The 15,436-nt window shown below is 35.3% G+C and overlaps 3 protein-coding genes across 3 annotated transcripts; all 3 read left to right on the forward strand.

The window, feature by feature from the left end:
- Window positions 1–395: 395 nt before the first annotated feature.
- tm4sf21b (transmembrane 4 L six family member 21b) lies at window positions 396–3,030 on the forward strand. The gene is made up of 5 exons (XM_026267064.1): window positions 396–649; window positions 822–887; window positions 1,098–1,234; window positions 2,352–2,538; window positions 2,673–3,030. Exons 1-5 carry the CDS (start codon window positions 458–460, stop codon window positions 2,679–2,681), a joined length of 591 nt encoding a protein of 196 aa, XP_026122849.1. The 5' UTR covers window positions 396–457; the 3' UTR covers window positions 2,682–3,030.
- Window positions 3,031–3,760: 730 nt separating this feature from the next.
- Window positions 3,761–6,737, forward strand: LOC113105781 (lysophosphatidic acid receptor 6). Its single transcript, XM_026267062.1, has 2 exons — window positions 3,761–3,959; window positions 4,822–6,737. The coding sequence occupies exon 2, from the start codon at window positions 4,864–4,866 to the stop codon at window positions 5,833–5,835; it is 972 nt and encodes a 323-aa protein (XP_026122847.1). The 5' UTR covers window positions 3,761–3,959; window positions 4,822–4,863; the 3' UTR covers window positions 5,836–6,737.
- A 5,676-nt stretch (window positions 6,738–12,413) lies between these two features.
- On the forward strand, window positions 12,414–14,773 carry her8a (hairy-related 8a). Its single transcript, XM_026267063.1, has 4 exons — window positions 12,414–12,630; window positions 13,113–13,208; window positions 13,466–13,538; window positions 13,702–14,773. The coding sequence occupies exons 1-4, from the start codon at window positions 12,568–12,570 to the stop codon at window positions 14,160–14,162; spliced, it is 693 nt and encodes a 230-aa protein (XP_026122848.1). The 5' UTR covers window positions 12,414–12,567; the 3' UTR covers window positions 14,163–14,773.
- The last annotated feature ends 663 nt before the right edge of the window (window positions 14,774–15,436 follow it).

Below are 15,436 nucleotides of genomic sequence, written 5' to 3' on the forward strand. Positions count from 1 at the left end.
TATCTCCAACAACCGATAGCATTCATTGCTATCTACCATCAAAGATAGATGCCAGGATGTAATTATTATCATATGACTTCCATTAACAGATTACACTGCAACCACTGCACCTGGTGAGGGATGTGTATGATTGATTACAATAACAGAAGCTTTATAAGAACAATTTCTCCTTTCTTCAAAATACTGTTTTCCTAACGTCCATCCAGTATGTTTCTTCATTCAGTAAATAAATAAATAATGTTTTGACAGAGTGACATTGGTTATTCAAAGTAGAGTCATCTTTTTTATGGCCAACCAATAAATCATAAACATGTGACATCAGTATAGGTGTGTTAGTCTAGTCAAATACAGTATTTATAACCCATCCTCTCCTCACTTCAACACTCGAGAAGAAAGGCTTACATGCTTAAAGTCAGCTTAATATTTCTCAGTTTTAATTAAAGAAAATATTCACATCATGTGTACAGGAAAGTGCTCCAAGTTTATTGGCATCAGCCTTTATCCGCTGGCACTGCTGTCCATCGTCTGCAACATTTTTCTGTTCTTCCCTGATCTTCAAACCATTTATTCCCAGCAGGAAGCAGAGGGACTCTACCGTCTTGCAGATGAGATCAAATACATGGGAGGCATTGTTGGAGGAGGCATCTTGGTGAGGAAATTCTCCTCCTTCTCATTGTATTGTCATTGAGTTTCCCTTTGACATATCGGTTGTCAGATCATTTTATTAGCACTATTTACTGGAATATCCTTAAAAGAGTGCATTGATAGACTACATCTGATATAGCTTCTGTTGAAAAAAAGCTGTTGTTTTTCCCTTTTAGGTGTTGATCCCTGCGATCCACATTCATAGCACTGGGAGACAAGGCTGTTGTGCAAACCGCTGTGGGGTGAGTTCTTCTGGCTCACTGCTTTTAACACTGCCTACGCATTACAGCAGGTGTGACCAGTTTACTTAAAAAAGGAATATTCACCATTTTAAAGAGATAGAAACATTCTATCATCATTTACTCACCCTCACGTCATTCCAAACATGACCAAATATGCTCTTCTACACTTTCCATTTAGTCACCCTTTAATAAACCTACTCCGTTCTTTAGATGTTCCTGTCCGTTATCTTCGCTGCAGCTGGTGTGGCTGGTGCCCTGTACAGTGGCATTATAGCTGTGGTTGGATTGATTCGTGGACCAGTTTGCAGTGTTGAAGATGGTACATGGAGCAGACCATTCCTAAACAGGTATGGAAATGAATGGTCCATCCCATTTCAAAGGGCCTAGGAGGGTCAAGAGGTTCTTTTCAGAACTGAAAACATCCTTTCCAGCCCGAAAAGTACTTTTATTACAAACAACTTACAGAGAGAAATAGAGTCTACCTCTCAGTTCAATTCAATATTGATTTATTGGCATGAATGTAAATGTTAAAATATTGCCAAAGCTTAGTATAATTATACAAAAATAAAATAATAATAATAATATGACAATAATAATAATTAAATGAACATCACAGTAATGGAACTGAATATTCTAACATCTTAAAATATTAAACTGTAACAAATTCTAATGTGTGAACATTTGATACCACAGTCTTTAACTTACATAGAAACAAATAAGAATCGCTGTGGTGCACATTAGGGTCAGACACACTGAGGTTAGACACACATACACACACACATTTGTTTTTGTGAAAAGTGGGTTCATCTCATAGGCATAATGGTTTTTAGACTGTACAAACTGTATATTCTATCGCCCTTCACCAACCCTACACCTAACCCTAACCCTCACAGAAAACTTTGAGCATTTTTACTTTCTCAAAAAAACTCATTCTGTATGATTTATAAGCCTTTTGAAAAATGGGGACATGGGTTATGCCCTCATAAGTCACTCTCTCCTTGTAATACCTGTGTCATACCCATGTCATTATACAGAGTTGTGTCCTGATATGTCACAAAAACAAGAGCACACACACACACATTCACCTGCTGTCTCTCAGGCTGTGGCACTTCCATACGTATCTCGTAGACAGTGCTGCTGTGTGTCCCTCTGCTAAAATTAACTTTATTCATTCTCTTTCACTTATGTCTGTAAAGTCCTTTATTAAATTGGTGAATTTGTTGAAGTAGAGGTCTCTTATGGATAGTGAAGGAGGAAGTGCGTCTCTGTCTCAATCTCTCCTGTCTGACAGTGAGCACACACTCTTTGTTCTCTGGTTAACCCCTCTCTCTCTCTCTCTCTCTCTCTCTCTCTCTCTCTGTGTGGCCATTTTAACAGTGTTTGTGGAGTGCTACTGTTTTTTTAATGTGACACGTTTTTTGTTGTTGTTCTTGTTGTTTATTATTTTCATTTACTATTTTGCAGCACTACAAGCTATTTGGGAGACTCTGACCTTTGGAACATTTGCAAAGAACCAGAAAATATTGTGGAGTTTCACATTGGCCTGTTTTCTGCTCTGCTGGTGGCTGCTTGTTTAGAACTGCTGCTCTGTGGAATCCAGGTGCTCAACGGCCTCTTTGGCTGCATCTGTGGTTCATGCAGCCACAAAGAGGTACAATAATGACAATTTCTAAAGGTCAAATCATTTATTTACTGCATTTATTGCTAATAGTTTTGCTATGGTTTCAGCACGGTGTCTTCTACAATTTTCTGATAGTGGGTCTAAATTATGCTTTGTTACTTTAGGTGGCATAAGTTCAAAATGACAACAGACTGGATCAACACAGGATCAAGATTTATTACCAGACACATATCAGTCTTCATTACCAATCTGTGACCTTTTGAAAACGTGGGAGTGTACAGTGATAAACAATAAAGTACCGTACTTCACACATACTTCACTGACTAATACCATGTGTTGTCTATTAAACCATTGTTTACAGATTGAATAACAGATTGAGAAAATGTGGCAGGACAACATTACTGGTAATTTCCTAAATAACTAAATGTGTCCCTGGACCACATAACCTTAAGTCGCTGGGGTATATTTTTCGCAATAGCAAAAACATTGTATGCGTCAAAATTATCGATTTTTCTTTTATGCCAAAATTTATTAAGGATATTAAGTAAAGATCATGTTCCATGAAGATATTTTGTACATTCCCTACCATACATATATCAAAACCTAATTTTTTATTAGTAATATGCAGTGCTAAGAATTCATTTGGACAAATTCAAAGGCGATTTTATCAGTAATTTAGATTTTTTTTGCACCCTCAGATTCCAGATTTTCCAATAGTTGTATCTGATCCTAATAAACCATACATCAATGGAAATGTTACCATTATGACTGGTTTTGTGGTCCAGGGTCACAAATAAATAAATACAATTGGTCCATTTTTGTACAAATGTAAATATGTTACATCTGTATCTTTTTTTTCTTATAATGTGTTGTGAAATATCCAGCAATATCCAGATGTTATAATAACATGAATGTATTCATGTTATCATTGCAAAATATAATAAAATAATGTTCTCCAAACATTATCTTCAACTGGATTTAAGTTTACATTACTACTGTGCGTGTGTCTCAAGAGTAATAGCACATTCAAACACTTTGATGTGGGAGGATTTTTTTGACTTCGATCTAAATGTATCCAGATATTTAAAGAATTTAACTCTTAAAGAAAGCATTTAGCTTGTGTAGTTGGTAGTAGTGGCTGAAATAAAACTCATAAAACAATTTAAACTGGCCTTGGCTGTTTTATTACACTTTTGTGATAATCTCTTTGATTTATTACTGAGGAGTCAATGTGTTTTTTGGACTTGTTCTGCATGTGTTTATGTTCATTCAGTAGTGTTTTAAACAGCATAAAAAGGCACCTAAAATGAGGCCAGAAATGACAAGCAGCGGACTGTTTCTGCACTTACCACAAACGCATTTCCTGAGGTGAAGTTGAGGAGAAATTAGACTGCAACGCAAGTGTCATTCTGGTTCATTGGCATCGGTGCCAGCTCTACAGAACACAAACGGTGAGTGCAATTACAACATCCGCATAATCATTTTGCACGTTTTCTTTTTTAATAAGGCATCTTTGACAGCTTTGAGTTTTGTGTCATTTACCACTCTTTGTTCACATAAGATCTAAAAAAAAAAAAAACTGTGAATCTGAATGAGAAATGAATTTGAGCTAATCTTAAAATATAAGTTAAATCCTTTTGACTTCTCTGCCATATGGCTTGTCGATACATTTAAAATGGTTATGTTTTTGGCCAGTCCTGAGTTTTAACAACTTTTATATATAATAGTAATACATGTTATTATAAAAATATTATTTTCATTTAGTTTGCAAGTAGCATATACAGGCTATGAAAAAATTTAAATAAACCAAGCAAGAGTGCTACTGAACTGGAAAGCTTTGACAGTTTTTGTAACTCATTTTCCGTTCTACGGTAAAAGCGTCATTTACATGTTGAAGCCAATGAAGTAAAAACTACCTCAGAATATAGGCTACAGAAGTATTTTTTTCCTCCACCTTTATTTAGCTCACATAATCCTTGCGCAAAGTCTATCAACAAATATGACAAATGTGTGGGTGCCAGGATGGCAAGATCTGAGATGAACTTTGTACCCTTTATGAGACTGTTCATGTCACTTGACCTTTAAAAATACATGTTTCAACACCAGACTGGTTTCTTAACCCTCCGTGTAGGAGGAAAGGTTTGTTCTCAGACTCCTTCATATTTCCCATGCACACAAGCTACCATTCTTGCAATTCTCTGCCGAACATCTGCAAATAGCCAATAATCAAAAGATTATGGGGCAAAGATTGTTAGGCATGGTATTGTTGCATTAACAATCATTACACAACCATTTGTTTCTCTGTTATTTCAGGTCACTGAAGGTTAGTCAAGAAGATACATTCTAAGAACAACGATGCCATATCCTACGAAATGTCCGAATATGACATGTCCAAATCAAGTACAAGAAAAGGTTTTTGTTGTTGTGTATTCAATGGTCTTCATAATTGGCCTAATCCTCAACCTGACAGCACTTGTGGTATTTGTCCGTAACTCTACATCCCGTTCGCACACCACCGTGTACATGACTAACCTGGCCTTTGCTGATATTCTTTTGGTTTGTACACTTCCTGTGCGGATCTATTTCCACAGTGTGTTGCCCACGGATCGGCCTGAGAAGTTCTGTGAATTCAGCGGTCTCATAATGCTAGGTAACATGTACAGCAGCATCTTTTTCCTCACATGCATTAGCTTTGACCGTTGCATAGCAGTCTGCTTCCCGCTGTCTTCTCGTGTCCGTGAGGGGCGGAAGAAAGCATGGTGCGTGTGTCTGGGAATCTGGATCCTAACTATCTCAACAAGCTTACCAATCTATTTCATAAAGAAGAAAAAACAAACATCAGACAACAATACCTACAATAACACATGTTTTGATGATTTCCCTTCCTATGCGACTGAAACAGCTCCTCTTGTTTCCACTCTTATCATCGGGTTTGGGATCCCACTAATCATTATGATCCTCAGCTCATGGGGGCTCATAAGGGCTATAAGCAAAAGCACGGCTGTCCAGACCAGCGACTTAGTAGACAGCGCAAGGATTAAAAGGATGATAATAACAAACTTGACCATATTTCTGCTCTGTTTTCTGCCATATCATATTATGCTCTTGATACTTCATGCCAGTGAATGTTCGTGCACACTGTTAACGGCCTACAGGTACAGCCTCATGGTAGCTTGCCTAAATGCAATGCTGGACCCTGTGGCATACTACTTCACCACGGAGACGTTTAAAAAAAAAATGGATGTTGGAGCTCTACGCAAAATACGGCCAACGAACAGTCACAGCTCAGACGGAAACAACCGCTCTCGTGCCCCACTCACAACATAAGAACGTGGGTCTGCTCAACTATTATGTAGATCATAATAAGTGTTCATGTAAGCTATATCTCTCATGCGTACACTGACTCAGTTTACATGATCGTTCACATATAGATATCTGCCTCTATAAGAGCGAAACACGATGAGAGATAATCGGGTATGACTCAGTTTTTTTTTTAAAGGAAACCACAAGAAGTCTGAGTTTTCACGTTTCTAGGCTGCATGCAAACATAGTGTGTGCAAAAGTGAGTTTGCTGTGAAGCCTTGGTCTTTATCATATATGCATCTCTGATAAAGTAAATAAATGACTAATTTTTAGCCATTGATGTGCAACCCCTTTTTAAAAACAATTTTTTAAACAAGCTCTCAGTGGGAAATCATTATAAGAATTTTAACAGTGTGACAAATGAGGATAATTATTTTTTGATAAACATACACAAAAGACAGTAAACATAAGACATAGATTAGAGCATTATATCCTCATCTAAGTTGCATTAATGATTCATAGCCTTTTAGTTTTGCAGCAGGGTTTTTGGTCTATTAATATTAAATGTTAATATTTGTAATAATTGTTATAAGAATTTGTATTTGTGCATTATAATTTTTCATTTGTGCATTTTTGATATGTGCATGGTTGTTGTTTCACTTTAGTAAAAGTAGCCTTTTAGAAACTTTTTAGAAATGTCCTGTTACATTGTGAAATTTTAGATATTAGTTGTTTGAAAACCACCAAAACCCTTTTTCCTGCCTGTTTCCACACCCTTCCCCTTCTCTACCACATCCGTTTAACGTTTGCGGAATACAACAGAAATTGTCTAAATATGTTAATAAAATGTATTAATACTGACTGAAGTATATTTGTTTAACTCTCATTTCGCAGTTTAAATGATTGTTATCTGTCCATGTGGTTTTCTTTTTCTAAAGCCTAATGGAAACAAACAAGAGGCACTGCATTTGTAAATAAAAACATTTTATTTTTTCATACATTTTAATAAATGAAACATGGTGAAAACGTTCTTCTCATGACCCCATTTCCCAACACTTTGCATTTACAAGCTTGAAGCTTCATCTTCATCAGTGAAGATGAAAAAATGAATTATTGCATAAATAAGCATAAATGATAATTGTTAAATTATAATATTAGAATACTTTAACGTGTTGCTAAGGCTCTGGGAGAAACTTTGCACCTTGTTGCTAGGAGACGCATAACAAATATAAACAGTATGTTCTAAAATTGACTCAGTCAGACTTCAAACGTATTTGGAATTTTGAAACTAGTCTGAAGCTAAAAAATCAAGAGACTGTGACCATCATATATCATGTGGTTTTTCTACGAAATCTATAAACTCAAATCTGCAGACTGGCTCTGACATTTCGAAGAGTCAACAAATTGTAAATCTGGGCAAAATTTGTTAAGGTCTAATGTATTCCAGTATTTAGGCACTTATAGAGAAGGTAGATCTGAATTTCAGGGATATCATCTTTCATTTTTACTCGAGTCTTGCCTTCATTTTTATCCTGCAGGTAAGTTAAGGATTTACATTTTTAAGGATGCATAACGATAACCACAAAAGGCTGCTAAGTGTTCAGTGATCGACTAATTTCCTCAGAAGCAGAGGCGGTTTCTTCAAAGAGAGACACAAGGGAAATGCAAAAGGGAGGGATTTTTGCTATCACATTCAACTACAGTGTCACACTATCCATCACTGTTCTTGACGAGTAGTTTTCAGACCCTGGGTCACAAGACTTTAAAAATAAATGGGTTGACAGCATGATTTAAGGAAAATGTATGGTATGTTATGGTAAACTTAATAATTAGCTGCCAACTCTCATGCAACTGACACTTTTCTATTGCTGTTAAGCCACACATCAATTTTGTCATTCTGGCAAAAGAACCCTCAGGATATTGGCAAATCAGATTTGGTAAAGGCTGCAGTGTGCAATTGTGTTTGAGTAAAGCACCAAAAGATTCAACCTAAAATGTGATAAGTAGCCAATCCCAGACATACTTGATTTCTTGAACACCTGTGATTGGCCTTTGTGTTCAATCACTTCTAAATGCTGCATTATTTTCCTGCATGCTGGTGAATTCTCTCACTGTAACATAATGTAATAAAGGGGTTAAGTGATTATAAAGGAACTTTGTGACAAAGGCGATGAACTAATAAGTGACACATTATTAGTTATTATAAAGTAAGGGCTATTTGCGCACTTTCTAGGTTAGATATAATCTATTCAGAATTTGAATAAAAGTTTTGTTTTCCATGTTGCTAATGACCATATCCAAGCAGCAAAGTTTCATTTTCGATTCACTTTCTCAAAATAGATGCAATGCAGACTAATAGAAAAATATTAGAATTTTCATGTAATAAAAAAAACTACTATGACGTTAACTACTATGTATCTTAGGTCCAGATGTCGACAAAGCTCTGCCGACAGGGGTTTTAGATTTTGGTAAATAAATATATATTAAATACAATAAATAAATAAATAACCCCCAACCAACCTGCTGTGTGAAAACTCAACGTTAAACTCAAAAGTTGTCAACCCAGGCCCCTGTAAACAAAAACAAACAACAAAAGGAAAGTATGACCAATTAGACCAATTTCGTTTAGTCAGAATTCACCAACCTAACAAAACGTAGGAGTTTTGTTTTGTTATGATGAGTAATGTGTAGTTGTAAATAAGACATTATTTTATAATGGAATTTTCTGGGATAGCGAGAATGATATTATAAATGGAGCGCTCTTTCTGCGCTTTCTTGGATACATGTGATCTATTCTGAATTAACAAATAAAACTTGGTCTACAACCTGCAAATTTTCGGGATTGACATATATATCTCAAAAATGCAACTGATGTTGATAGAGATAATCATCACAAAGGACTGCACAAAACATGTGTCAAGACAGGTGTTCATGAAGGCTAAAGCACACTATCTAATTTCAGAAGCACAGTGACCTAAGCTCCTCAATGGGACTCGAGATCAGTGTTGTGTGATATTTGTTTTCTCTGAAAAAACTGTTCCCGTGGGTGGACTTTATGTGAATAGTCATTAGTTCCTCTGTTGTGGACTTTTCCTCGAAACAACATGCAAACGAATGGTACTGAAAATATCAGTGCATGCTCCTCAAATCGCTAATTGTTTAATGTATTATTTTGAACAGGTAATGGGTGTCAATGTTACATTAATTAGCATTTACAGCAACAGTGTCAAAACAATGCATAGTTTGTGTAATATGATAAACTGTCTGTAACATTTTGCTTGATTGATTGCAGGCACACAGAAAAACAATCAATAAGTATATAACCTATCTAGTTTTTACCTTTTAGTGTGTTTAGCTTTATATATATATATATATATATATATATATATATATATATATATATATATATATATATATATATATATATATATATATATATATATATATATATATATATATGTACACACACACATATATACATATATACCTATATATACCTATATATACCTATATATATATATATATATATATATATATATATATATATATATATATATACCTATATATATATATATATATATATATATATATACCTATATATATTTATTTTTAGTAGCTTGATTTGAGTAGCCTGTGCTACTCAAACAAACCACTACAAATATATCTGTGGCCTAATAAAAATGATGTCAGCATCCTGAGTCATTCTCAAACATGTTATCTTTTTAGTAAGTGTTTTATTTTTACTGTTTAAAATTATGCTCAACAATTATATTGTATCACATAAGTATAAGTTACATTCATTAAATGTCACTATGACACGTGTAGAAGTTATTGCTTTATGAATATAACTCAAATTAAAAAGACAAGGAAAGTGGTGTGAAAGTATGCATGTGGAATGAAGCAAAGCAAAAGTAAGTAAGTGTATTATTACATTATAACATTGGTGATGATGAGACATGATTTCTTATCCAAATGTCAAAATAATATTCGTGGAGTAGCTGCTGCATCAGATCAATCCTTTTACTGTATTATAATCACTTACGAATTATAATGATAACGGTATTAAAATTTTAAACGCACGAAAAAAATGTATCGCTATGTATGTGGCTTATTTAGGTAACAGAAACACAATCAAAACATTTGTTTTAGAAATGACACAGGATAGCTAACTTATAGCTATATTTATTAGGTGACACGTTTATTTTTATTAGATGACGACAGATATTAGTTTCACGCATTGTTGGCTTGTGAACACGTGATATTAGTCACCAAAAACCGAACTATTGGTTAATCAAACTACTCAAACAACAACTAATGCCCTACAAATTAAATGTTTAAAAAGCTAAACACATAAAAAAAAGAAAAAAAAAAGAAAAAAACAATATTACCCAATGTTAGCAGGTTATTCGCTCATTGTTTCGCTGTGTATCTGTAATCAACCAAAGCAAAACAGCTTACAGACGATTTATCATATTACACAAACATTATTTTGACACTGTTGCCATTAATGATTCAATGCCTAACAATTCATTACCTATTCAAAATAATCCATTAAACATGCAGCGATTTGTGGAGAGTACATTTTCAGTTGTTTCACGGACACGCCCACAACAGAGGAACCAAAGACTATTCAAGTAAACTCCACCCACGGGAACCGAATATTACACAACACCGTTCTGTGGCCGAACAGTAGCTCATGCACGCCACTTGCTACATTATATGTGTCCCTGCACCACAAAACCAGTCTTAAGTCGCTGAGGTATATTTATAGCAATAGACAAAGATATATTGTATGGGTCAAAATTATTGATTTTTCTTTTATGCCAAAAAAGGTAACACTTTACAATAAGGTTCATTAGTTAAAACATTAGTTAATGAATAAACTAACATGAACTTCGCTAAAGTGAGTTAATAAAAATACAGATGTTCATTGTTGGTTAACAGCGCATTAACTAATGTTAACAAGATGTTAATCATGTATGCAATCAACATGAACAAAGATGTAGGACATGTAGTTTTCCTAACTATGAACCTTATTTTAAAGTGTTACCCAAAAAACATTAGGACATTAATTAAACATGATGTTCCATGAAGATATTTAGTCAATCTTCTACTGTAAATATATCAAAACCTATTTTTGGATTAGTAAAATGCATTGCACTTCATTTAGACAACTTTAAAGGCGATTTTTGATTTTCAAATAGTTTTATCACGGCCAAATTGCCTAATCCTAACCAAACATATATAAATGGAAAGCTTAATTATTCATTATGTATAAATCTCAGTTTCGATAAATTGACCCGTATGACTGGTTTTGTGGTCCAGGGTCACATATATTATTTACTTGATGCATGTAAGTGGTTGTATATATGAATCGCGTCAATATATATAAAAACAAGAGTCAGTGTGAAACCCCCAACCTTATTCCTACATGACAGAAAGGCCTACCTGAGCATCCGCAGAAGTTCTTGAGTTTGCACTCCATTATTGCTGTAAATTGAGCACCCCCTAGTGGTAGGTTAAATCAAATATTTTACTTTAAACACTTGGGAAATTGAAAAAATTTGTCTTTCGTACGCGTTGATGAATGATCAATTAATTGTCAGACATTATCATAATCACGATAGCCTATGATTTTGGTTTCATTGCAACGGCTCTTGTTCATTATGCATATCATATTATTTGTCTATAAATGAATCTCTATTTATCCAAAAATAGATTGGCTACTGTAGACACAAGACCACAGCTATTCTATTCTTATTCTATTTATTCAACTCTCCTTTATAAGCAGTTATTTGGAAAGCGAGATGTTATGGATGTGTTTTTATCTGGGTTGCTAAAGAGTTTAAGATGGCCATTAGGGATTTGGTACCCTGTCTATTATTCCGTTGACTGAGGGTCATTATTGCCGGACAATAGCAGAAAGAGAGATCTCGGCGTGATTCAGTGGAGTGTGCCCGTCCCCGTCCCGTAGGTGAAAAGAACAACAGAGAAGGGGGTAAAGGGGAAGGGTCGCGGGTTATGGAAGAAGGGGTGGGAAACTAAGAGATAATAGTAGTTCTCCTACTGTGAAAACACTAAAAACTAAGATTTCTTTGCTATTGTTGCACGCTACCATCCTCCAGCCTTTACCATCCTCTGTCTTTGTTGGAGTACCTATCGTAAACTCATTCTTGTTTTTTGCTTGCATATTATGAAAGCATCGCGCCTGGAATTCAGCAGTAAAAAAGATGTTTCAAACGCATCCCAGTTCATTTAATGCACTAAGCTATAGGCTATGCACTATGCACTAATGCACTATGCACAGAATTAACCGGGACAATGAAATCATGATGTGCATCCTTTTCTTGGAGAAATCACTTTTTACTTTGGTGTTAGTAGTCGCTAAAGTGAGAGACACTTTCATTTTTCAACTGAGTCAATTCTGTTTAACTTACTGACTGAATCACTTCTGAACAAACTTTTGAACTCTTGCTTCATCTCAGTGCACCAGCACTATGCGTGGAACGTGGGATTCGTGGTATTTAATAAGCCAAACCCGAGACTGTGGGAAATTGTGCAGTAAAAAGCACCCATGTATTGTCATGGTAATTTCGGTGGGTGGAGTTTTGGTGGGGAGCGTGAGTACTTGTTAAACGAGGTTAAGCGACCCTGTTTAGTTTCAAGATTTATCAAGTTTACCCCACTGCAAACTCTAGTTTCGTAAATAGTCGTGGGAAAGCGAAAGGTTTCTAAAAATCCCTGATCGGCAGAAAAATGACGGCCTCTAATATCGGCAATGGTCCGGAGAAGAATTTCAACGCAAAAGAAGAGCGAAAGGTAGTGCCATTATCGTAATTTTGTGTTGTTTTCATGTATACAACTATTAACTATTTCAAAGCGGGATACATATAGAAAGCGATACAAATATAAGAACGTAGAATGAATTGGAAAAGATAAAAGCTAAATATATAGCTCTGTTTAATAAAACAATGTATCTGTTTTGCTAATCTCAATATTATTTCCACAGTGTATATAGTATCTTAGTTTTAGATTTTATAAGTAGGTTACCTTATAAGTGAAAATACATTTTAAATAGCATGTTTTTTTTCCTCATTCAGTGCTCAAATCTCAAGTATATGCCTAGTTATGTTAACATACTGACATGCAAATAATAATTTGGGATATACAATTAATATTTCACACCTCAGACATTCACCTTACAGAACTGGCACGTGTTGTCAAATGTGTGCTAATGAATCGGTTGAGGATGTCTAATGAATATTTCATACACCCTAAAACTGTCTTGTTTATCATTTTAGCTGCGGAAACCCTTGATAGAAAAGAAACGCAGAGAGAGGATAAACTCAAGCCTTGAGCAGCTAAAGGGTATTATGGTGGATGCCTACAATTTGGATGTAAGTGACCCAGATAAGCAATCATTTTAATAATAATAATAATAATAATAATATATATATATATATATATATATATATATATATATATATATATATATATATATATATATATATATATATATATATATATATATATATATATATATATATAATTTACCTAATACATATATTTTACTTATTTTATTATTTTGTATTAAAATAAATAATAATTAAAAAAGTAGTTGTATATAACATTTTTTTTCTCACCTTTTCCTCAGCAATCTAAATTGGAGAAGGCAGATGTTCTTGAGATAACAGTCCAGCACATGGAGAATCTTCAGAGAGGTTCAGGTTAGACTATCCTAAAATCATATCTTACCTTTTTTTTCACACGTATTTGAGGTTAGTATTATTTCAAACATACAAACAAACCCTACTGGTCTTTAAAGGTAATTTCATGATTGTTTACATGAGGTCAAATCACTCCCATGGTTAAATTATATTTTATTTCCAGGCGGTAGCATCAGTCCAGGCACTGGGTTTGAGTCTCGACAAAGATACAGTAGCGGTTATATTCAATGCATGCATGAGGTGCACAACCTGCTCCTGAGTTGCCCTGGGATGGACAAGACTCTGGGTGCTCGTCTGCTAAACCACTTGCTGAAATCTCTTCCCCATGTCAGCACTGAGGCCGGTGGCACGAGTTCTGTTGTCACCCCTAGCCCTCTTCCTCTATCCCCTACCCAATCCCCTCTAAACCTGGCCTCCTTACACCCCCGTCCTTTCCACCTGCACACCCCTCCAATTCCTTCCCCACCCTCCAGCCCCACTCACTCTCCCAGAGTCCCACCGAATAGAGAGAGACCACGCGAACAGTCCTCTCCCCCCAGGTCTCCTTCCCCTCAGACTCCAGCACGATCGGCCCTCCCCCCTTTCTTTCCAGGAGCTGATCCCTCAATGTGGAGACCCTGGTGAATGAATGCAGCCCAGCCCCCCATTTGCCCTCCTTTGGCCTGCCCTCTTCCACCTAATGGTTTCCATTACATTTGCTCTCTTGAGAGGTTAAGTGCTTTCCACTCAAAGGGGTGCATCATATCCAGTTACAAAGTCCCATGGGGTTGTGTGGTATCATTTAAAGCACTGTACTGCATGCTTGGAAGCAAATTATGCTATGTTAATGTTTTGAGGATATGATCACAAATGACACCAAAGCTGCCCTTGTTGACTAGTATTGCTTTCTTGACCACTTGTAGGGAAAGCTTATAATACCTTACTTTGCTTTTTCTCTCTTTTTTTACTAGATGGGTTTTAGACATGGTGTACTGTGGGTTTTAGTGGATTTTATGCATGTTTCTCTATCCAATATGCAAATCACTAATGGTGACTTAGAAAGGGTAGAACTGAGAAGATCATTTGTGAAGAATATACTCCATCCTTGTATATTACAAGAACATAGGAGTCTGACTAGTACCTCATATTGAAGCAGTTAAAACTGATTTTCTTTATGAAAAATCAGAACTGTGTATTGATTTGTATTTTCAAAACTTTTGTAATAAAGGTGAATAAAAAAAAGAAAATTACACTGATCAGTTTGTCTTTTTGCATTTAATCTGTCACACATAAGAATTGGCTCTTTATTCCACTGACAAGCAAATATTGTTAGAATTTAGATTTTTTTTTTTCAAACAGCATCACAGGCACTTCTAAATTAATTTACTCCAATTCAACATTTTGTACATCCCAATACTATTGTATTTATTAACAATTCCAACTATTTGAAACTGAACATAACATTCAATAAACTGTGTTAATACAGAAAAAAGGAAAAAACTTTTTCAGGTTTGCCAATTTCTTGATGGATAGTTTAGCATACCAAAGAGAAAAGAGCACAAGATCAACCAATGGAGAAACAAACTCGTCTACATATTGGATGGCCTGGTGGGGGTGAGTAAATTTCAGCATATTTGTGTTTTTGGGTGAACTATTCCTTTAAGGCAAACAAAATATATGTTTGATTCATATTGTCAGAAAATCATGCTATTACTTAAAACAGCCACTAGATGTCATTATTTACTAGCCACAGCACCACAGTTACTAGTCACATTCTAAAACAAGATGACTGCTCCCAAAGCAGGCACTGACTGCCCCCTAATGGATTATTTAGTGTTCTCTTACACTGAAAGCTAATTTTACTATAAAACATAGTCTAGCATTCTAGTTAATAATAGATAAAGAGTGTAATTCATGTA

This window comes from Carassius auratus, chromosome 7 (assembly GCF_003368295.1).
Source record: "Carassius auratus strain Wakin chromosome 7, ASM336829v1, whole genome shotgun sequence".
In the NCBI taxonomy this organism is placed as follows: domain Eukaryota; kingdom Metazoa; phylum Chordata; class Actinopteri; order Cypriniformes; family Cyprinidae; genus Carassius; species Carassius auratus.

Excerpts from the sequence above, each read along its gene's own strand:
- tm4sf21b (XM_026267064.1), top strand. The coding sequence starts at position 458 with ATGTGTACAGGAAAGTGCTCCAAGTTTATTGGCATCAGCCTTTATCCG. Across the intron at positions 888-1,097 it reads GTTGTGCAAACCGCTGTGGG|ATGTTCCTGTCCGTTATCTT; the intron begins GTGAGTTCTTCT and ends TCCGTTCTTTAG. Across the intron at positions 1,235-2,351 it reads AGCAGACCATTCCTAAACAG|CACTACAAGCTATTTGGGAG; the intron begins GTATGGAAATGA and ends ACTATTTTGCAG.
- LOC113105781 (XM_026267062.1), top strand. The coding sequence starts at position 4,864 with ATGCCATATCCTACGAAATGTCCGAATATGACATGTCCAAATCAAGTA.
- her8a (XM_026267063.1), top strand. The coding sequence starts at position 12,568 with ATGACGGCCTCTAATATCGGCAATGGTCCGGAGAAGAATTTCAACGCA. Across the intron at positions 12,631-13,112 it reads ACGCAAAAGAAGAGCGAAAG|CTGCGGAAACCCTTGATAGA; the intron begins GTAGTGCCATTA and ends TTATCATTTTAG. Across the intron at positions 13,539-13,701 it reads GAATCTTCAGAGAGGTTCAG|GCGGTAGCATCAGTCCAGGC; the intron begins GTTAGACTATCC and ends TTTTATTTCCAG.